This window comes from Syngnathus leptorhynchus, chromosome 3 (genome assembly GCF_054491065.1).
Source record: "Syngnathus leptorhynchus isolate UIUO chromosome 3, UIUO_Slep, whole genome shotgun sequence".
In the NCBI taxonomy this organism is placed as follows: domain Eukaryota; kingdom Metazoa; phylum Chordata; class Actinopteri; order Syngnathiformes; family Syngnathidae; genus Syngnathus; species Syngnathus leptorhynchus.
Genome location: NC_141197.1, coordinates 8,157,897 through 8,180,834, shown reverse-complemented (window position 1 = coordinate 8,180,834; position 22,938 = coordinate 8,157,897). Strand labels below are relative to the sequence as shown.

The 22,938-nt window shown below is 40.0% G+C and overlaps 1 protein-coding gene across 2 annotated transcripts in view; it reads right to left on the bottom strand.

The window, feature by feature from the left end:
• tspan4a (tetraspanin 4a) overlaps nt 1-22,938 on the bottom strand; it is an 84,275-nt gene that overhangs the window by 48,740 nt on the left and 12,597 nt on the right. The window contains exon 2 of one of the 2 annotated variants that reach the window (XM_085907289.1): nt 18,250-18,329. In XM_085907289.1, coding sequence (XP_085763415.1) covers nt 18,250-18,312 — 63 coding nt within the window. In that variant the 5' untranslated portion in view covers nt 18,313-18,329. Of the gene's footprint in view, nt 1-18,249; nt 18,571-22,938 lie in introns of those variants that run through there. The other variant, XM_085907288.1, reaches the window with a different exon arrangement.

Here is a 22,938-nt window from a genome sequence, read left to right as displayed (position 1 = left end):
AACTTTTGATACAAACTGGCCTTCCATGATGTCATTTCTTCATTCCATTCCATGGATGAGCACCCATGTTTCAGCAGCCATTTTAAGTACTTAATTTTAAACAATTACGTTGATACACGGTTGTTGGCTGTCCCAGGTGTGTAGACTAGAGGCTCAATTTTGATACAATTGATTGATTGTTGCCTTTTGTCTTTGCAGGTCAGCTCTGGTTACAATGCACACGTATCCATCCCCAGACTTGAAGGCATTGGTGCTGGGCTTTCACAAAGTGATTTCATCTGGCAGTTCATCTATGTTTTTGCCTTATAAATTAGCAGTATAACGACACAAATGTTAGGGCAGACATATGCACTAAGGACCCAACAGGCAGGTCCATTAGTATTAGGCTCTTGTACATTGCACAGCGCCAGCTTGCCTCAGTTCTACATTGCTCTACTCATTTTGAAGCAGATGGCTTTTCACTTGTAAATAGTGGAGCAGGGATGTGTGAAAACCACACCACATTGGGAATAAAACGAACAAATAGACGGGAACAATGATTGAAAATGAAAACCTTCTGTACTTTTCAACATGTGCTACAGATTGGAGGACAAATTTATTCAAGGGAAGACTAAGGGATCCAAGAAAAAAATACAATATAATTGTAAAGTGGAAGGTGTAACAATAAAATACTGCCACGTTCACACATGAGGCATGGCAGGAAGGTCAACTAATGGAAGCATTTTTCTTTATTTTTGCTTTTCCATTTTATCCATAAAAGGCGACATGAAAGCGCTGTTTCAAATCACCCACACGGTATCAGCTCAGTATAGATGGAACCCCACCTGTGCCTCATAGCACCTGGTTTTCCCCGATAGAAAAGAGGCAGTTGGGAGTAGTCCAATGTCAATAGGTACCATTCAGTGAAAAAGGGGGGCAATAAGTCCATTCAAAAAGCGAGACACCATGGTTAATGACAGTGATGCTATCCTTTTCACAGGACATTATAGCGTCAACATAATATTGACATTATTGTTTTCAATTTAACTAAATACTTTTTTTTAGTTCTACTTGACCTAGCCTCCTGAGGGAGAGTGTAAAGCATTTGTTGAAAATAGCACCTTGATTGAGCTGCTTTGTTATTTTGAGCAATTCAATGTAATTAGAAGCTAGCATTTTTCTCACTCCGAGTGAGGAAATCTTCTTTTTCTGTGCTTGGGACAGTCAGTGCAGTTTGCTTATAAAGTCGTTGTTGGAAAACACAAAGGTACTACTTGCTTGTTTAAGCTCAAACACGAAAGATCAGTAGGTTACAATATAGCCAAACATGTCTCCACTTTGTCCAAACAAAACTCTCCAAACTCCCTCGTGTGTTTACTTTTTTCATGCCACAACTACATAAAAGCATGAATTGTCCTTCAGTTTGCCCCACTCATTCTCCCAATTGACTTCTCTGACATTGTATTGTTAATTGTGTTGCTTTTCTTTTTTTAACACATCACCCACCTCTGTGTCTCTGCCATCCTCCCTCCCCCTACTCTCTTGTCAATTATTTTTCCCAAGAGTCACAATCACCTCCTCACTGTCATCTATCCTCCCTCCACTAACCTCTCCGCCTTACGTATGAGTGCTGCAGACCTCCCTTCTAAGTCTCCACTCCACGTCTCTGCAGACCTGAAACCCCCACCGTCAGGTCATAATTTTTAGCACACTTGGAATCAAGGTAGTATAGTTAATTTTAACCCACCTAAAAAATGTCACACCCTTTATAATTGATTTTCTGATAGTTCTGTTGCCAATTAACCTTTGTAGAATTACTCAAACTGTGATTTGACCTGTCCTTTACTCCGCTGACATCAGAAATGGAAAGCAATCTTGTGAAAAATGGTTCAATGTATTTCTGACCTGACGATGGAGAATTGTAGTCGGTACAGATCGAAGTAGTAGGGGACTGAGCGGTTGCCAGAGTCTCTTGCAATCCTTGAGCAACAAGAAGACCCGCAACCACTTCTTCATCATCATCACTACCATGTCAATCAGCTTCCTCAATGTGGGCAATCCTCTCAGTTGCTGTGTAGTTAAGGGGGTGGACAAAAACATAAAACAGGCTCAACCAAACCAATCTTGCCGTTTGAAGTGGGTATTGACAACAAAAAGGAGGATTCCATACTATTTTCTGCTCACCCACCACCCGATCTGAAGCACCAATGCAAAATGAAGGTTGTGCACTGAATATTTCAAAATGCCTGTGCATAAGTGGACCAGAAAACAAGGGGATAAAAAACTTGGTTGCTATGTACTTTGCTTTTGAAAATTAAATGGCTTTGGAATCAAAGTTGTACATAGGAAGAGCGAGTGCGTAGATCAAACACAGCCACCGTCAAGCCAGGGGGGGGGAGCGTGTGTGCTTGGGCTACAACCAATATGTGCCGTCACTCCCTGGAATTCAGGTGCAGCCGATGTTTATTTTATGTCTACTATGAGTATGAATGTCTTCCTGGCAGAACAGCCTGTGACAATGACAATGTAATTTTATTCTGAGAAGATATCCAAGAAACTGTGACATGGATTCTAGATTTGTAAGCAAATGCCTGTGGAAAAAGCTCCTTCTAATAAGAACTGGTTAAAGAAAAAGACGGGAGAAAAGGAGTCTGAGCTCTGTGTAATTAAAACATCCAGCTCAACGAACAATCAGTCCATCAGTTTGACATTAAGTGGTGTGTAAAGAGGTTGTAAGACTTGCCTCACATTCTCGTGCTATACCTTGAAAGGCCAACACTTACAGTTCATCCAGTATTGATGCTTTGCAAGAAACTGCATGGCGCTTTAGTACTTGGTGAGTACTGCTTCAATACGAGAGACAATGGGGAACAAGATGACATCAATATATGTTGAGAAACGTGAAAGCGGTTGGGATTCATGAGGGGGGGGGGCGTTTGAAACACCAGAGACGAATCGATTCAAAATCCCACTCATAATCCACATCTGCAACACTGGCCAGCAAGGGGGTGGGGGCTGTGAAATAGTGACAGCTTTGTAGACCGGTTGGAAATGATCTTAAAGGGTTGAAAAGATTTTTCTTAAATTTTTTTGATTTCTTTCTGTCAATCAGCCCAGAGTATAACGCTGTCATATTTCAAAACAAAAGGTTATTTTTATTCAATTCAACAACAACAACCATTCCAAAACAAAGCAGAAAATCATTCCTGGAGGTTTTCACAATGCACAGTTGATCCTGTTTCGCAGTAGCGTAGTGTTGCACATTAAACATAGAGTATATGCAGGTGTATATATAATGTATCAAATATCCAATTGATCTTCTTGTTAGATCTTGCCCTGATTCCATTTGCAGTGAATATGACTCGCATGCTTTTCATCCATTTGCCAAAGGCAGAACTCTGTATTTTAGGTTCATAGGTCAGTGTCTGAAGATGTGAGTTGAGGGACTATTTAAAGAACCCCACCTGAATATCCGATCTCTCTTGTAATTATCTAGATGAGAAAATGCCTTGAGTCTATTTGCAGGTGACTGTGACAAACGCAAATATCACATATCTAAAATGTCATTTGACATCTTGTTTCAAACAGCAATTTGGTAAAGTTTATGTGATGCATTTAATACGATTTAACTAGAGCAAATCATTTGCGAAGATATTAGACTTATGAAGAGAGGGATTTTTTTTTTTTACTTGCATCAAGAGTGGCAGGATATTGACTCAAATTAGAAGTCTAGTGATGAACAGTGTCTATAATTGCAAAAAGATTGATGACTGATTATCATGCCTCAGTAAGTAGCAGAGCACAATGATAATGACTGATGCATTTATTTTTTACATGTTGCTCTGCGTACTACGGCACTTGCAGAACATCAACCTTGAGGAATGTGTTGATTTTTCTTGCTGTCCCCATTTTGAGGTCAATTATTTATAGGTAAGGTACAGAAAATCTGAAAAGAGGCTCCGTAACAGCGTCAGATAAAGATTGGCTTAAACACCCCATACGCTTGCTTCCCTTGCACTCCAGAGAATTTTCAAAGCAGGCCATGTTTTGGTTATTGCTGCACATACAGGCTTTTAAACATGGCCTGTGTCTTTTCACAGAAATGCAAATTGCATGAGAACATTTGTGTTTGGGCTGCATGTTTTACCTTGTTAACAATTGACAAAGTTGCCTTGAAGGCCTCTGAGCTCTCATTTGTACCCTCGCTATGCTCTGCTCAAGGTTTCGACATGATAAAAGAGCAATAACAATGTTAGTCCAATGGAAAAGAGTTTGATCAGGGCAGATCAAGGCAGAGTTGTGAATTGAACTGTAGCCCTGACAAGTGCAGACTGGTAGAAATGTCTGAAAACGGTGGAAACTCTCTTTTGTGCAGAAATCGATTGATTTAATGTCCACATCATTATGGCCAATTTCTCTAACTTGCCTCTGTGTGTTATTACTGTTTAAAGATTGTGCCAGATGTCAGCATAGATAACAATAAAATAAATAACTTATATCATTTTATATGGCGCTGTGCTGTTTACTGCTCCTGCAGCCTGCACTTGCTTGTTATTTAGGAAGCTTAATGAAGTCTCAATCATGCTTTTGCCCTCTGGTGGTTGGCTGAGTACTGGTTGTTAAAGTGTTCGATTAGATATCCGTATGTACCAGAGCCCACTTTATAATGTAAATGCTGTGATCAGGTTCATTTATTCGTAGCAGCCAAAATCCTCGTCACGTTAAAGTTTGATGACTACTTAGCCAGTAGCATGGGTATTGCCAATCAATCATCTGTCCAAATACTAACCAACAATTGAACACCTTTTTTTATGCATTCAGCAACATTGTTTTGCAGCCTGGAATCCCCCAAAGTCAGCATGAGTGTTAACGTTCATGAAAATCATTATTGTTCCTACATTAATGATGTAAACAGTCATCCCAGCTGTTTCTCTTATTCTCCCACTGTCGACAATGATCAGAGCAACAGAATCTCATCGCAACAGTGACTGTCTATAAACAAAGAGCAAGTGGATCCAAAAAAAAAAAAAACGCGCTTTGGACAACATCCGGCTACATCACAATGACTGATTTGTTTCTTTTCAAAATCTGGTATGATTTGACCACAAATGGGTTCTCACAGCACGCTTTAGAATGCTGGGGCTCGAGCCATGAGGTATTTTTTTTTCCTTTTGCCACCTGCTGTTACCCCACCTGTTCGTGTAACCTCCGCATCGCCGCTCCACTTCCCCATCACCGCCAGCTCTTCTGGCTCTGCACCACTCTCCGTGCATTCAGCACAGGTCCCAAGGTACGCAAGCATCCTCTGTTTTGTGCACCTACCCTGTTTGGACTCTCAGCCGCACCACTATGCAGTCTACTGCAATTGGACCTCAATTACACAAAGAAGGGCAATCAAGACAACAGTACCCACAACCCCTCATCTTCTTTCATTCCCTCCATCTGTCTGTTCTCTCAGCATCCCAAATCCTCTCTAGCAGTTAGTGTCCATTCCCCATTCCCCATCACTCTATGCCCAGTCTTTTTTCCCCAAGCCATCTGGATGTTTCATTTTGTTGGGCTTCATTTAAATACACCCCCTACATAGGTTCTTTGCTTTCTTTCTGTCTATGCTGTATTCCATGAGGTGCTGCAGAAAAATCCTCCCACCCATTTTCTTTTTGCTCTCAGTAAGCAGATGGATTTTTTTTTTTAATCTTTGTTGGTAAAAAAAATAAAAATAAATAAATAAAGACTATTTTTGCAGTCTACTAAAATAGCAGGCTATAATCTTTTTATCTCATACTGATGTAACAAATAATTATTTTGAATCAGAAAAATTGACTTAGCTTCAAAAGATGTGAGCATGGACTTATTAATAAGTCTCAATGTAATATAAACCAGCCGATGGCTCCGATTAATAAACATAAGTTAAAAATACATTTCTTCAGTCGTCCGAGGAATCCCTTTTATGAAAGTGACAAAATATTGTTGTGACAAGTTAATGAATGATTGTTACTTTCAACAAGAATCGCATTTCATTTTCTTTCTATTTATTCAATGTTCTACCAGGTAAATTGAGAACACTTTCTCATTTACAATGACGACCTGTTCATACCCTCTCAAACTGTGCTTTGCTTTATCGAATCGAGTCGTTCCACTTTAAAATGTAACATCCTCGAAGTGAGACATACATCAAATCATCTTTTATTGGAAAGATGCATTCCCCCAGTATCTAGTCACAGTCAATTGCTTATGATTAGTGTGTGTGCATGCGCGCGTGCATGTGTGTGTGTGTGTGTGTGTGTGTGTGTGTGTGTGTGTGTGTGTGTGTGTGTGTGTGTGTGTGTGTGTGTGTGTGTGTGTGTCCAGAACCTCACAACTGTGAGGCAGAGATGCCAAGTTTGGTTTATGCAAGGCTAACCAGGCCCAGAGATAGTAAAATCCTATAATTTTAAATTATTGATGTGTTATCTAAATTAAAGACTTACCTTTTTTTGAGTCACTGGGCTATAAAACAAGCATTATAAGCATAGGGGAGCAGCTAAGATTTGTACCTGAGCAGCTCAACCTTCACACTTGCAGATGGGTGAAGTTACAAAATCAAAATGTTCTCCTCTGTGTAACAATAGAAATTGAGTACCTGTCCTCTCAAAGACCCTATGCGGTATGTGTGATGGTGTTGTTCCAAGCAGCATATGTGGCGTTTTTCTATGATTCTCACTTTTGGTGATGTGGCTGAGTGTGCGCTATGTCTGAGCCACACTTGGATTACGTATGACGTCTACTCTGACTCATTCCTGATATTCACACAAATCCTTAAGAAGGAATTTTGAGGAGATAGAATGTTTATCCCCAAAAATGGAGTCTGCTTTGAATATCCTTATGAATTGATTGTTTAAACGTGCTGTTTACGAGTCCCAAGTGCGGTTGTGTGGTTTTTGGTTCCGGAGATGTGTCAAAATAATCCAATCTCATCAGGTTAGTTGGGCTTTGGGCCATGTTACTGGCCAGGGACGCATGGAACCGTGCAGCGCTACAATATTTGTGTGTTCAAGTGTAAGCGAGCATGGACAGAAAAACAGAGATATTCCTAATTGCTTTTTTATCCGGCTTAAAAAGCAGAGCATATGTAAGGTTTTGTTTTATCAAAAGCAAAAAGTGTGAACTGTCACTGTGTCTACTAATTCTTACTGGTATTTCACGCACATCTATTTAGCTCATTTCCATATAAATCACAATGCCTGTGGATTCACTCTGTTGATCTTATTCAGAAATGGTAGAAAAGAAACAGCTATTAGTGTGGAGGGAAATAATATGTTTGCTTGCAAATATTAGGCGGGCACAGGAATGGCAGAATTATCTAAATTGCACGATGCACATGGGAATAATAAATATAAACGACTCTTGACACATTTGTTTTATTTGATTTGTTTACGATGTCTAAATTTCATAACAAGTGCTGAAGCTGGACCATAGATCAAAATCTCACACTCATGCTTACTAACTGGTGCCACTATCAGATTACTATGGTATATTTTGTATAGTAGATAGTGGTCTAGGGCTTGGTGCCTAACTCTGTATTGAGCCACCCTGAGGTCACAATTTGTTATTTGCACAGTGGTGTGTGTGTGTATGTGTGTGTGTGTGTGTGTATGTGTGTGAGAAAATATTTTGCTTTTAAAAAAAAATAAAAAAAATGAATCAGAAGTAAGTTATCCAAAACAACCAACCACACCAAATAAAATTTCAAACCAATATACTCTAACAGTAAAAATGACTTTTCTTTTTCCAGTGGTCTTTGGTGAAGATCTACAGATATTATAATGAGTAAACCACATGAAATCTTCAACAACCCGCTGTGGACAGAGCTGTTCTGGTTTTTCTTTCAGTTCAGAGCTTTCCGTAAAATCACCGTGACGTGTCTGGAGACGTGCCCTGAACTTAATTAGCTAAACTAGCACAAATATCATTTGGAATGATAAAAGGTACCCTGGGTGATAGCAACTTGAAAATGAAAATAAGAACACTTAGAAAGAGAGACGCTATGAGAGAATGAAACTTTTACAACCATGCATCACACTCATCCTGTCCAAAGTGGATGCCAATTGTAAACTACTGACAAATGACAATCTCAGACTCCCACAGCACCATTGAGTGTCAAAACTGTGCTTATCTTCCAGATAAAGTTGCCCATTTCTTAGCTCTAAATACAGAAGGACCTATATGCGCTTCCTTCATCCCACTATGAAAATCCCTAAGATGCTTTTCTTATAAAGTGTTTTCTTTTCAGTGTTATGGCAACAAATGATGCCTATCCCACTTGACTAAGAGGATTACATCGGAGAATTACACAGCAAACAGCGTCTCTCTGTTAATGTAGAAAAACAGTTTCCAAAGAATACAATTCCCCTATCAATTGCATTCAACTACATTTTACTGTACAGTGTTTTTTGTGGCAAGGTACAATATGTTTCAAAAGTGTCCTACGCACGATAAAAGAATGCTAAGAATCTAAAACTATATTTTCACAATACTCATTTATGCTGAATGAGTATATGTGATCTATTAAATAAAGCTAAGCAGCTTTGACTTTTCCTGTCCGAATATGTCTGTATGATGTCTGTCTGATCCCTTGTCAATCTCAAGTCACATATCAACAAATTACCATTCACACATAAAATCACACCAGTGGTCTGATGAACGTTTTGGAATGTGGAAGGAACACGCAACTGGGATAAAGTGCGAAATCCAGACAGAATCTCACATTGGATGCATTCCAGTGGGGAGTGTGCTGCACCCTAAACCTAAGGAAGTGTCTGGCATAAAACCACTCTGTCAAATAGATGTGTCAAGAAGCGCCTTTTTTTTTCCCTTCCTATTAAAACAGAGTTGGTCTGGTGAAGGAGCTGATTGGTTCCATCTGGTCACCATCTGTAATAAGACAGACTGCCAGGATTTTCATTCTTAGACATATGCATGTATCTTGAACACATCACAGCTGTCGTTGGGAATTTATTCATGTCATGAGAACCTGTTTGAGCTGATTTTACAACGCATGACTCAGTAGATCATTTTTCATTCAAACAATCCGTTCACTTCCTGAAGTGAGCTGCGGTTCACAAAGTACGGAATGTGACTCAATGATCCATTGACCAAATTGAGGGGGGATCTCTGTAGTGGTGCTGATTTCAACACCCATTTGCTGTTTTTCCACTACATCACACATCACTTTGACACATTCAGCCCTCAAGTGTCTTCTACGAATATTTTAAGATTTTCACAATTCAGGTCTGTCAGCATGGATTACTCACTGACCATTAATTTTACTCTCAACTTTCTGGTAGAGTGTAAAAGAGCGTTTTGTAAAGTCAGGCCTTAGATCTTCGAACCATATGATCCTATAGTGAATAAGCTTATTTCTATGGGTCCAAGCTCACTAAATCTATTGTCTCCAATACATCGCCCAAGAGCTAACCGTAGCATGCCAGCCCCTTTCCAGTCGCTTGCAAAGGACTCAAAAAAAACAATAGCAAAAATTTGAACGGTCACTCCGTAAAAATGATCACTGAACTGGTCTAAATTCCCACTCAATCAAAATAAAAGGTACCCTGCCCCCCCCTCCTAAGATCTTTTGAGCTTGGCTATCAACAACAGCAGCAGTCACACCAGTAAAAGATAAAATATCCTGAATATGCAGAAAAAAACCTTTACCGATAATTGGATAACTAATGAGGAACAATTATAGTCTCCCTAATGGGAGAATTATGATTTCAGGACTAATAATAAGACTCTGTTCATGATTGCCGATGTCGAGCCAGGTGTATGCACTGTGGTGTGCGCTGTCTGCTGATGCAATGAAACCCCTGGAGTTGGACATGAATAGTTCCTCAGTTGTTTTGACAGTGTGATGAGTCTCTAGTGCTGAAACCCGGATCGTTTTTTTTCGCAGGGATAGTGCTCGTTGACCTGTACAAAAGAGCAGTTTTTAACATTGTTTCCACAGAAAAGCGTCATCCAGGGAGTTTTACAACAATGTTGCAACAAATTGTTGAGGGAAGGGGAAGTATCCCACTAAAAAAACAGATTTTAGTAAGGAATGAATTCACACCCGCGATGACAGCACGGCACTTGGAATTTAATGCAGACTGTAAAGTGAATCAGTAAATACTTTGATTTGTGAACTATTACTGTATCATCCAACGACAGGCACTTGTGCAAGAGCCGTGCTGTTAAAATCAACAAGTCTAATCAGAGATTTTCTGGAGGTACCCTCAGTCACACTTAGCTCAGATGGTAAAACAAATACATTCGTGTTTTCTGTCTTTGCTTGATGACAGCAAGAATTTCATTGAAATGAGTTGAGAGGATACGGCATTACTAAGCAGTGCTGATTGGCTGTTGTTGTCTATGAGGGCTCGGGAATTTTTCAGACAGATTCTGTGACTTAGAGGAAATTGGAAGCCTGCGTGACCTTTATTACTAACCCCTTTCTTAATGTGGACATCAATGAGTTGTCAGAATAGATGGTTGAACTTTTCGACATTGACCCCGATGTGATTAAGAATAGAAGCATCCCGGAAGCATTCTGAAGTTTGATAGAACCAGACAATTACCAAGATCTTCACCAGACTGCTTTAATATGCCGAATGCAAAGCTCAAGGTAAAAGCGCAAATGCTGGTTTGAACATCCTATTCCCATTCAAATTTAAGGTCCATTTTGGTTCCAGTACACTTAATACAACAAACTACACAAACTCTGTGAGACACATTGACAAAGTAAAGTTCCATAAATCCGAATGTTCTGTGCCCACTCAACTTTGGTGTTTGAGTTTGATCCCTGACCTTTATTGAAGCAGCATAATGACTGCCTTGCCAACTTCTTGTAGTATGTGGAGGATATATGATGTGATTTTGATTAACCTTTCTAAAATATCCCAGTGTGTCAAGGAGAGACATATTTTATCCAGTCGAAAATTATATTCAACACGGAGCATTTTTAAGACCTGTCTTATTTATAATTTATAGCACTATAAGAGGCTCCTCTCTAAAAGACTGTCATGCCAGTCTTTACACAGATGACATTATTCTGTGTTGTTTGGCTGACTCCGTACAATATGCAGCTGGAAACCAACACATTTCTTATCATGCTCCTGCAAGACGCAGTTGTCAATCAGCATTTCATCAATAATGCGGGCAAGAAAAACCCAATTTAAATAGATGTTGATTTTCTTGGATTAACATACAGGCATTTGCCTTTTGCTAAATCTTAATGCTCAGCAATGTTTTGCAAATTAGGAATCAATAAAGGCTTGTTTGTATGATGATGTTGAAATGTGTTCTCCTCCGTGCAGTACATTTAGCGCATCTTAGTAAGTGATTAAGTGAACAACAGGAATTGGTCAAACACCTCACATCTCACTTATTTACTTGATCCTAATACAGCAACTAATGTTGAGTAAAAAACAAGACATTGACAAACAAAGAGTTCAATAATTAGACATTGTTTGGATATATTAGATTACATATTGTGTGGATGCTTGACTTGATTAATAATACTTTTAATTGCATGTTGAAAAAAACTGTACAATAACAAGGAAGTGTTGATAGGCTGATGTGGTGAAAGAAATACTGTACTGTATGTTCTCAAACCAACACTGACATACTTAGAGTCAGTCAGCACATTGCTCACTGATTATTTCTACTCCATACACTCATGCCTTAGGCTAATTTGGAAAGTTGATGGAGTCTTTGGTGGAGGCTCACTCACTCTGCATTAACAGCTAGAAGAAGATAAGGGTACGGTACAGTATCGTTTATGATTGACAATTATTTGGGGGAGGGGGGGTTGTACAGCACGGATTTCTAAAATGAAAACTTACTCAAAATGAACAAACTGACTTGTGTGTGACTCAGGCAACTTTTTGACCCTTCTCACTGTGGAAGCTGGAACACATATGAATTAGGCTGAATGGCTACTGTAACGGCAATTCGTGTGGGCAGGCGACTTCAGTTTCAGGTTGTTTTTTTACAACAAGTGTGGTGTGGAAAAAAAGCCCATACTTTGTCGACTTTTTCTTTACCATCTTCTTCCAAATCATTTTTTGACCTCCATGGCACCTTATCTTTTAGACCCTTGACAGGACCTATCTTGAATCGATCTATATTTAGTATAGGCAGCCAAGGACCAGTAATGTTTTTCTAACTGACTTGTTAGTTTGTTATGTATGCAAATTCTTACACATTAGTGGTGGTGGGTTTTTAAGAACGTCTGTAACGGGTCCCCTCGCACAAACCTGTCAAAGCTTCGAAGCCTCGGAGGCTCCGTATTTTTGCAAGTGTGATTAAAGGTGACGGGCACACTGGGTTTCATTGTAATTAAATCCTTTGAGGGTTAATTTAATTTGTGTTGTCTCAGTCCAATGAAAGTGAAGCTAAAAAAAAAACTTGGGAGAGCAATTAGTCTATTGGCAGCTCGATGTATTTTTTTAGTGTTGTGCGCCGAATGAATTGTTGGTTTTGCCTTGGTTCGGTGTTGTAAACTTTTATTTCCGGTTTATATCCCAATTTTATGTCAATTAAATGTTTACTTTCCAAATTAAGGTGCCGGTGAGAATGGATTGGGCTCATAGGACTTGAAAAGTAATTGATTGTGAAGAATTCGATAGATTGTGTTGGTATTGATTTTGAACGTCAAAAACAATTGATGCAAGAAGGAGATGTTGGTATTGATTTTAAATGTCAAAAACAATTGATGCAAGAAGGAGAGTCTTTCATGGCTGCAACCAGCAGAGGCAGTGTCAATTCTGTCTGAAGGTATTTGGGGTCAGCTACTGAAAGCTCAGTGACATCCACCTGGACGTACGTTGCAAAGGAGCGATACTCTGCTCAATACGACGTGTGCCAATATATGCCGGCATCCCTTGTTCGGACTTTTCGGTGTATCTCCAGTGAAGTTCCAGCGAGATCCTGCATGTAATTTTCACTTCAAACTGTTGCCAACTGTTAAACTAATGAAAAAACAAATATGTCTCAGCCGTGCTATATGCATTATGATGGAACCGACCGTAAATGACCTTTTCCAATCTGGTTCCACAAAGGTGAAAGGTTGGGACAGCTGAAGATTTAAGATTTAGGGGGCATCTAGTCCAACTCATGATTGATTATTAAACTGATTAAAAGAGGTGCGTCTGAAGACTACAGGCCATATCTGTATTTCATAGTCCAGTGGTCAGCCTTAATGATCTCTCTGAAGCCAGGGAAAACCTGAGGTGAATATTCAAGTGGTAATATTGGTGTATTGTGCGAGTGTGAATATTTTGATTTATTTGGCTCTAAACGTCCAGTTGAGTGTCCCACTGTGGCCTATGATGTCAACCTGGTTTGATTACTGATCGTGAAGAGAAATACAAACATGGTAGCTGCTCTCACCTCACAGCAATAATGGAAAACAATAATGCAAAGATCCCTTGTGCCGCGGCTCCGTTTCCAGGTTTCACCAAAAGCCAGACAACAGCGTGCTATTGTTGCCTTTGACTTTATGTGCACAAACATGTCTCACTCAACAAATGCAAAGTGCAGCCCTAATAAATTAGCTTCTCACGCCACGCACGTTCCCGTGTCCTGCTTTGAATCGATGGATTGTGTGGCAGCAGGGGCTGAGCAGGGCAGGTCAGACACCACTCAGATCAGTAGAAGGCCAGTTTCTATTGATCTGTTAAAATCATTGGAGACGGATGCAATCCATTCACAACTCTGGCAATCTCTGGATTTTCCACTGGGTTCTGACCTACATTATGATGACAAGTAAACACAACTTCAGAGAACATGTCTTCGGGCTCTTCCTACAGCCTGCAATCATATCTCTTGCATCTCTGTCCCAGAATCAGCCACTGTTGAAAAGGGTATCACCCACCTCCTCAACACTCTTCTAAAAGTGAGGAAAAGCCCTTTTGTGCTGTCCAAATTAATTACAATTTGTTTTGGTCTCTCTTTTCTGCGCTGGGCCATTTACCAGCCCCTGTAGTGATTTGCAGCTATAAGCACTTGCATATTTTTTTGCATCGTTCTGTTGCAATTTTCTGCAAAAGTCATCACGACTACATTCAGGGGATAATCAGCATTTGACTTGGGTTGCATTCTTTGCTTATTAGCTTTTTTGTTTGCTCGGGAAGACGCAATATTTTCCCCCTCTAACACTCGTAGCCAAAGCTTAAGCTTATTTAACACTTCACACATTGGTACTCCTGTTTTAGTGAATGTTGTCCCTGTTTGACTTTCTTTTCAAGGGTGTGATGTACGCACACAGCAACACAAAGCAGAGCTCTGATTGAATGTGTTTCTATGGCAATGTCTTTTCATTGTGAAGAAATAAAAATACATCCTAAAATTTGCATCAATAATACTCAGAATGTAATAACAAAATTCAACATTCTCTAGATTATTTTAACCTCTCTTCCCATTTTACTTTCAAAGGAGAGAAATTCACTTCTTTTTATATTGACTTAAAAAGTCTTAATCGTGTTGGAATTTTTGCTTTGGAACTCCTGCTTGTAATAAGGCCCTGTTCCGACTGCACGCCATGGCGACCGGACGAAAGCCTGACCATATTTGGAACTGGCTGCTAAGCAATGGCTCTGCTTATAAGGTGGGTGAGGAGACGTGATACCAGGGATGGTTTACTTGAAAATAACGTTAAAGACGCTAAAATCACGCTTTTATTTTTCTAAAATACTGCCACGTGCTGTGTTACTTTATGTATTATGGCGTCAGGGCTCAAGGCTGCGACCAAATTGGTTGCAATTGCAATTTGGTGCAAGTGTCCATGTTGTTCCATTCATTTAGAATGAATACATTTTAGGATGTCGTAATGCGTTTCACCCATGGGCTACTTTGGTCCATGAATCTCTGTTGATGAATATTCAGTGCAGGTGAGACGGTGATTGCCAAGCAGGGTGCTGTGGCACTAATGCACTGTGAGATATTATTCAAGCATCCAGTGATTCAAGGAATTTTATTGTCATACCTACGCACATTTCCACATGATATGGAACGAAATACGATAACCGAAATCAGAGGTTAGCCCTAAGTAAGAAATTATCCACTGGTCCAAAGAGTATTTATTAATTACATGTATACCTGTGTTCATTTTTGCTAGTGACATAAAGAATAATGGGAGTCAATTTGTTAGTAGAATGAGATGAGTTTATTATTATTTCAGAATTCATATTTTCTGTGACATTTTTGTTTGGAGCTGTGCCTTGACTCAATTAAGGTTAGGAAAGGCTGCTAAAATTCATAGTTGTCTGCTAAAAGAATTCACTGGTGCATGTAACCGCATCATTATTTTGTCTTCCTTCAGTGTTTCTTTTTTATAAGATCCACAATGGGCTGCAAAAATCTTGTTTTATTTTTGGTCTTATTAGCGACACTGACATCTGCAAAAATGAATTTAGCTTCAAACCCAATTAGGCTCGAAACATAAATACCAAATTTGCTCAATCCCAGACCGGAGGGGGTTTCACTGTATTGTCCAACAGCTATATTTAATAATTTTAAACTCTTTAAATTTAAAAATATTTATCTTTTTTTTTCTTTTTTTTTGACAGTAGAAAGGTAGTATACGTACAGCTTCTCTGTATGCCTTTTTATGCCATTCCTGAAGTAACACTTTGATTTATTAGGGCTTGGAGAGTTTAAGTGGATGTTGTATATTAATGTGTACTTATGATGCGAGAGACAGGGTATATAATGAACTAAACACAATGGCGTTAATTGCAGGACTAACAATTTAATTAATGATTGTTGGACAGTGTGTAGTACCCAGCGAAAGCTACCCAATGCTGATTCAAACCTAGATAATCCTTGAACGTGATTAGAAAAAAGCAATGCTAACCATTCATCCCCTGTGCCGTTTCAAAGTTCTAATGTAGTGCATCTTCCTGTCACTCTTTTTTTTTTTTCTACGGCAGCAAAACCTAAGCAAAGTTGCAACTCGTATGTGGGTGCAAATGAGCTGTCAGCCTTCTCCAGTCAACATAACCATGCGCATGTTGTTATCATTTTTGCCCTCAGCGCAGCAAGTCTGACCCACATCGTCATAACATTCAATCGTAGTTTGACGCAATGTACCAGCTCCGGCATTTGTCTTGAAAGTTTAACGCCGATGTTATATGACAGGAGATAGGCTGAGCTCAGTTAACATGCACTCGTGAGCAGAAGTCTAACACATGGATATAGAAAATAATAGAGTCTGACTGTGCTAAGAATGTCTTTGTCATCCGCTGATCTTCCCATTTCTCAATGTCAGTGGTATTTATCAACTGAAAATGTCAACTCTTTGCTCTTTGTGTTGATAGACTGAAGAATTGTTGTCAACACACAGCTCGTGCAAAGACACCTGCTGTTATTTTATCTTAAAAGCATTCGCTTACTCATCACATTTAAGGCTTCACTGGACAGTCAACAGCAATTAGGAAGATGATAAAAAGTGCACAAAAACATTGTTAACATTCATCTCAAACTGAGCCTGAATCCAGATAGCGTGATATATTGTGGCTCATCTTAGAAGTTCTGTTGGGTCAATTATGTAGGATTTATGCCTTCACTATTGGTGTTGGTAGGTTGTCAGTATTATTTTTTTTTAAATGGTAATTATCAACCTTCTAAATGTTTTTCTTGCTTGAATTGAATGCTCAACTATGATGGAGTAAAAGAGGAACTATTTACATATTAGACAGTGGAGACAGGCACGAATCAGCCATTTTGCTTAAAAATAAATGAACCGTTAATGTGATTTCTCTTTGTGAAATGATAATGTATTAACCAAAATGTTATTCATTTTTTTAATTGTCTTGATTAAGCTTTGATTAATATGCCAGTTCCCTCCCTCCTATTATATATTTCCTTGCACACATCTAAATGTATGAACTCTAGAGCTTGGCTGTCCTTTCTGCCGTGTTTGTGTCTATGTATGGATGTCGTATGTATGTATCTAGTGTAGTATTTGTATTGCATTGTTAAAATATTAGAAAGAATTTCAAAACACATCATTAGGCGTCAGCGGATTCTATAATTCCCGTGTGAAATTGTTCATTAAAGCACTGTGATATGATTTTTATTTAACCCTGTCAGGTTTTTGAATCAATTTTAACATCATCTGTAAATTAAATTGTGGTATATTAGACTTTCCAATATACATATATTAAATTGAAGTACAAATGTATTCACTTTTGAATTGCAGTAATAAACATAATCCCAATGTTAAATGAGGCTTGATTAGGATGAATCTGTGTGACTCAGATAAGAAGATAGGTGCCATATTACCAATTCTTACCTGGAGGTTTGTAACATGATTGGCTTCACAGCAGAGGAGAGGGCCAATAGCTCAGTGTGGTCAAGTGGTCAATATTTTTCTCACGGCGCCAACACACACATGCACGCGCGCACACACACACACACACACCGCTGTGCAAATAACAAATTGTGACCTCTCTTCCACTGAGTTTTATAGCAGACACAAGATATGGGTGTGAAGAGGTTGCTCGATGCCTAAGGGAGATTGCATCTGGGCAACTAGATTGTATTTCGAGATTCAGCTCATTCCATTACCACTAAGAACAGAACAATACGGCAAATCAAAGAAAGTGCCAGCAAGGCAGCCATGGGGACCAGAATCTTTTACAAACTATGTGCCGAGTTAAAAGAAATTTCCCAAGGGAGTTTGTGGCCAAAACACACAATAGGATCTTCAAGTCGGATCCACTTGGGAGGAACCTGACATGTTTAATAGTGTGAGTGAAAGTGACCTGTTGTTGTGTTATCAGAGTGCCAGTGACACAGGCAGAGAAAACAACTTCATGGGTAACTGATATGATCAGCGAGCTACCGCAGACTGACACTCACTTCGATGTTTGAACGTTGAGGTGCACCCTTGCACACGCAGGCGGGCAAAGCACAGCCAGGGAAAGATTTACTGAATAATAATAACACTATGATTAAGTGCATATAAAACACGCTGCAAAGAAGCCAAAGCTTAATATGGCAAACAAGCAGCGTACACCTACACTTTAAGTATGCCATAGTAAGAAGAATACGCTTGAATCACCCACACAGTGAGCATAGCGCATAACGAAATCCATAATCTGGACCACCTTCGCCCTCTCCTCTCACATCATTACCATATCACAAACAAGCAAAGTTGTGTGAGAGTAAACAGAAAGAAGAAATCGAAAGCAAAGAAGCTGAAAAATAGTTGTTAAGTCAGTCAGAGAAAAGAAAATGTTGTCTTACCCAGAACAGGAGGTTGAAGAAGACCATCCCATAACGCAGTGCCATCATACAACCTTCAGCCATCCTGCAGCGTCGTAGTTCTAGAAGGAATATGAAGGAGAGGTCCAGGTAAAACACCACATACTTCTTTCCTGGAGCGCAGCGGCCCTTGGTCGTCTGTGGCCCTTTTGTGGTGGTGAAGCCAAACGCAAACGGCGGCCGCTTGTATTCAAACTCTCCACTGAATCGATGGAAGCCAGAGGTGAACGGCGGTGTGTCAGGCTTGCTGTCCAGAGACGGACTTCGCCGGTACGGCGTCTCATCCGTGCTCGAGCGTCTCATGATACAAGTTTTAAGCGGCAACTGCCTAACTCAGCACTGTGCAAAATTCACAATAAGGGAGCCAAAGTCATTGAAGGGTGATGTTGAAAGTGCTTTCACCTATCCTCAGGTTACCTTTTAAATCCTGGAGTAGCTGATACAATTATATCCCAAGAGTCATAGCTTGATAAGAATTAATCTGCTGGAGATAATACTCTGTCATTCACCTGATTCCTAAATCCTATAATGTCACGGCAGGCAGCAGGAGAGTTTGCATAATCCTGCCGCAACACCTGTGTAATTCGTGTGTGTTTAGAACCTAATCCAAGCGTACACGTCTGACCATCCCTGATTCCCACCGCTCTAATCCTTCAAACACAGGTGTCGTGCCCTGGCAGATAAGATGGTTAGCAGGTTCATCTCGAAACACTTTAATCAGGCAGATGATTGGAGAGCTTTGACAACCTCCCGTTCCGTCATGCCCAGCTGCTTTGGGCTGTCAAAATGATCCAGAAATGTCCTGCCGGGTCTCATGAGAAGTTGCTGATCGGGCTCCCGCTGCAACTTCTTCAGCATGCGCTCACGCTGTGTCTCAGAGCTCAGCAGCGTGCATGTGTGAGACGTGATTTTGCTGACATGCAGTGCGAAGAGAAGGTTGCGGGTGGGAGTGTGAATGGAACATTCACAAGCACACATGGATGGATGATGTACATGAGCAAACTAATCGTTGTGGATTGAAATCCCTAATCTACTCTCCTCTGTTTTTACCTCTGCCCTAACTTGCCAATTCTACCCGAAAAGTCTCTCGGGGTAGGTAACTCCTCTCTTCTCTGCCCACGCAAACGGCGTATCAAGTCGTCTTCTTCAACTCCCTCATATTCTCCCCCAGTGCTGACGAAGCTTAATTAATTTCCAGACCCAAATTAGTAAGTGTCCCGTCCTCTGGTGCCTCCCTCCCGCGCCTTGTCTCGTCCTCTCTAGGCGGGCATGGAGAACAAGACGTCCAGTGGGGTCATGGCTGAGCAGTTGAAAGAGGGACAGTTTCTTCTCAGAAGCAAAAGAAAGACTGCAGTGTTTGAACGCCGGTCCGGTCTCTCTGCCTGAAGCTCCCTCCCTCTCTATTCACGAGCTTCTGTTCTCTTTCTCTCTTGCTCCCCCCCCTCCCTCCAACCTTTTCTCTTGTCCCCCTCTCTCACAAGCTGAGATGCTCTGCGCTCGGCATGCGCAATCACTTCAACACCGCGTCTCCTCGATAGCTGTCCCGAAAACCTGCCCGAGCAAAAGGCAGGAGCAGACGTTCAGAGTCAAGCCACTCCTTACTATCAAGCACAGCCAATGGCTGTCTTGCGGCACCGACCTCCCTGGAGCACACGCCAATCATACCTGGCTGGCCATCTCTACTCAATTATACACGTGCATTCCAAGTACACGTTCACGCGCACCCAGAAAGCGGTGCGTGTGTTGTTGACATAGCACCCTTGAGAAAGCTTCTGCTCTCGCACTAGTGCTTCATCTTCTTCTGCTCTCGACTTCCTGTCTCAAACTCATTCCACATGCAGACGCTGTTGTTGCACACAAGCCCCGCCACTCTGTGCATGCTCAGCTTCAATCACGTTCCCTTCTCCCCATGGCCCGAGCTCATGCAGCATCCGGCGAACTGCAACCGACACAGATTCGCACCACAAAGCGCGATTATGTCGACAGAAATATAAAGTGGCCACTGCAGCTGGTATTCACACTAAAATAAACGTTTGCTCTCCGCATCTGTGTCGATTGCATTACGGGTCTAAAGGGATGTTTCAAAGCTTCAGAATTAACTCATGACTTCATTAAAAATGTAATGGTTTTCTGTCATGCCTCATCTGTCGATGGAATGCGACTTGCACGCGTGACATTTGAACTAATGGTGTTTTCTCATGAAACATTCCTGAGCTCCGCTTAGACAGACGTCAGTGATAAAATGGTAATTAGCAATTAGACGGACTGGCCTTTTTACAGCATGAGGAATATTGATGGAAGAAGAGGACATTATTACATAGATGAACCTGATACCTTTTTTTTTTTTTTTTGACATTTACGCTTCATGGCCATTAGGTAGCATTTTCAATTAAAGTTATTTTTAACAAGGATTGAGGGGCAGCAAGGTGACATTTTTAAAAACTCTTGTGGGAGTGGGACAGTCATCTGATTTATATTAACATAATAATTACTCCAAAACTGTGTGTGTGGAGTCGGTGTGTGTGTGTTCAGTCTCATAATCCAAAGATAAATTAACTTGAAAAAAAATTAAGTGTTCCATATTTTAGTGCTTTTTTTTTTTTAAACTTTTTCTACCATGGACTTCACTCAGTAATGGAATCAGAAAATATTGCAAGGTACTGTGATACGGCTCCTTTACAGATGCACTTTTGGGAAATAAGGAAGGAAAAAATATTTAATCCTTTATTTAAATGTACTTTTGATGAATGGGCAGGCTCTCAGGACAGGTGCCTATTTTTATACAAACAATTAATGAGCCCCCTTTCAAAATGGTAAAATGTCGAGAGCTCAGTTGCAAACAGCTGTAAACACTTGTAAACTGCAAAGAATTTCCCAAACTGTTTTAATGATAGCAAACAGTTTTTCTTGTTGCTATCGAACAAGAAAAAGCATGTGAGACCATTAAAATTGTTGCCAAACATCCATTTGTAACCCTGATGGAAAAAAAAACATTCACTATGCACACACAATTTCAAACCTTCACCGAGTGAGCTACAGCCTTTTAGCAAACTATACCCTGAACTAGTTACTAGTCAATTACAGATCTTATCAACACATTTCATACAGCAGAAATCCCGTCATATTTTGATTAAAAAAACGCAATTGTGCATTTCCGAAAATGCATTGAAGAAAAATAAGACTTTTCTTTAACTGGAATAATCTTACACATAATACAAAGATGCAGCCATACTTAAAATATTTATTCCCAATCTGTATTTGTAGTTGAGACTCTATGAAAGAAATGTGACCCACTTATATGTTGATTAAGATACTAATTGCAATAAACATCGTTTTTATAAAATATACTGGCTGGGATCAACTAAACAGCAGGAAACTCATTAAGATTGAAACTGGATCATACTTTTCTGACGATGTTGTCATACATGTTATTGCCAAATTGCCGAAAACACCACCTCCGATGAGCTCTCTCTCACTCACGCTCTCTTTTTCACTCTCTCTCTCTTTTTTGCTCTCTCTCGCTGTGTGTGTGTGTGTGTGTGTGTGTGTGTGTGTGTGTGTGTGTGTGTGTGTGTGTGTGTGTGTGTGTGTGTGTGTGTGTGTGTGTGTGTGTGTGTGTGTGTGTCAACACATTGCATAATGAAATTCATCACTATGATCTTTCCCAGATAAAAGAACCTATTAAAGTACTAGTGAATGCCTGTGTCGAAGCAAGAGGCAAATGGACAACTCTCAGGAAGCTAAACAACGTGCACCGTGTTGCTCTGTGGCCTCTGTGCAGTTGTAAAGGGCTATGAGGCTACCTCGCTTTTCCTTGTTTAAAGATAGAATACGGAGCTCTTGAGAATATCTCATTTAAATGACAAAACAGGCCAGGCAGAAAATTGTATGCGCATTACGCCACACTAACATTAAGCATACAGAATCAGCTTGAAGATGTGCTTTTATTTTTATCTCTAAAAAAAATTGCAGATGTAAAAGTGCTACTTTGAAACATTCACAGATGTTTGTCTGATACGTTTCATCACATGCAACTACAAAATAATTGCAAGATGATGCTATTTAATCAAGATCTGTAGATATACGTTGGTTGTTGTTATGCCACGTTTTCAGTTTTGTGCATAGGCTTCATTTGACCAGAAAGGGTTTGCATATAGATTCTCTTATAACAAGTCGGCTTATTATAATAATTATTTTTTCAAGTGATTCATTCCCCCAATTTCTATTTTGGCAGCGGGGATCACTTCCCACACTGAGACAGTGTGAATGTGACCAATATTATATGTCTTATTGTGAGTGACTGGCATGCAGTCCAGGGTGTAAATTATCTTTTGCACAAAGTCAGCGGGGATGGACTCCAACTCCTAACAACCCTGAACAGGATAAGTGGTACAGAAAATGGATGGATGGCTGATTTCTGTAACTGACCATATGTAAGTTAATTGTGTTGTTTCACTGCAGGCTTCTCTTAAAAAAGTCAATTTCATTCTCCACCATAGCAGCTGATTAAATGATGTTGAAATGTGGGAACTGAGATAATCAAACTTGGTATATTTATATGAAAACTTACAATATAACGAGATGACCCCGAGAGTTTATCACTGATTTGAATCACACAAACATAAATTGGTTCTTTTGGTGTTTCAATCAGATGCAGCTTGTTCCATCACT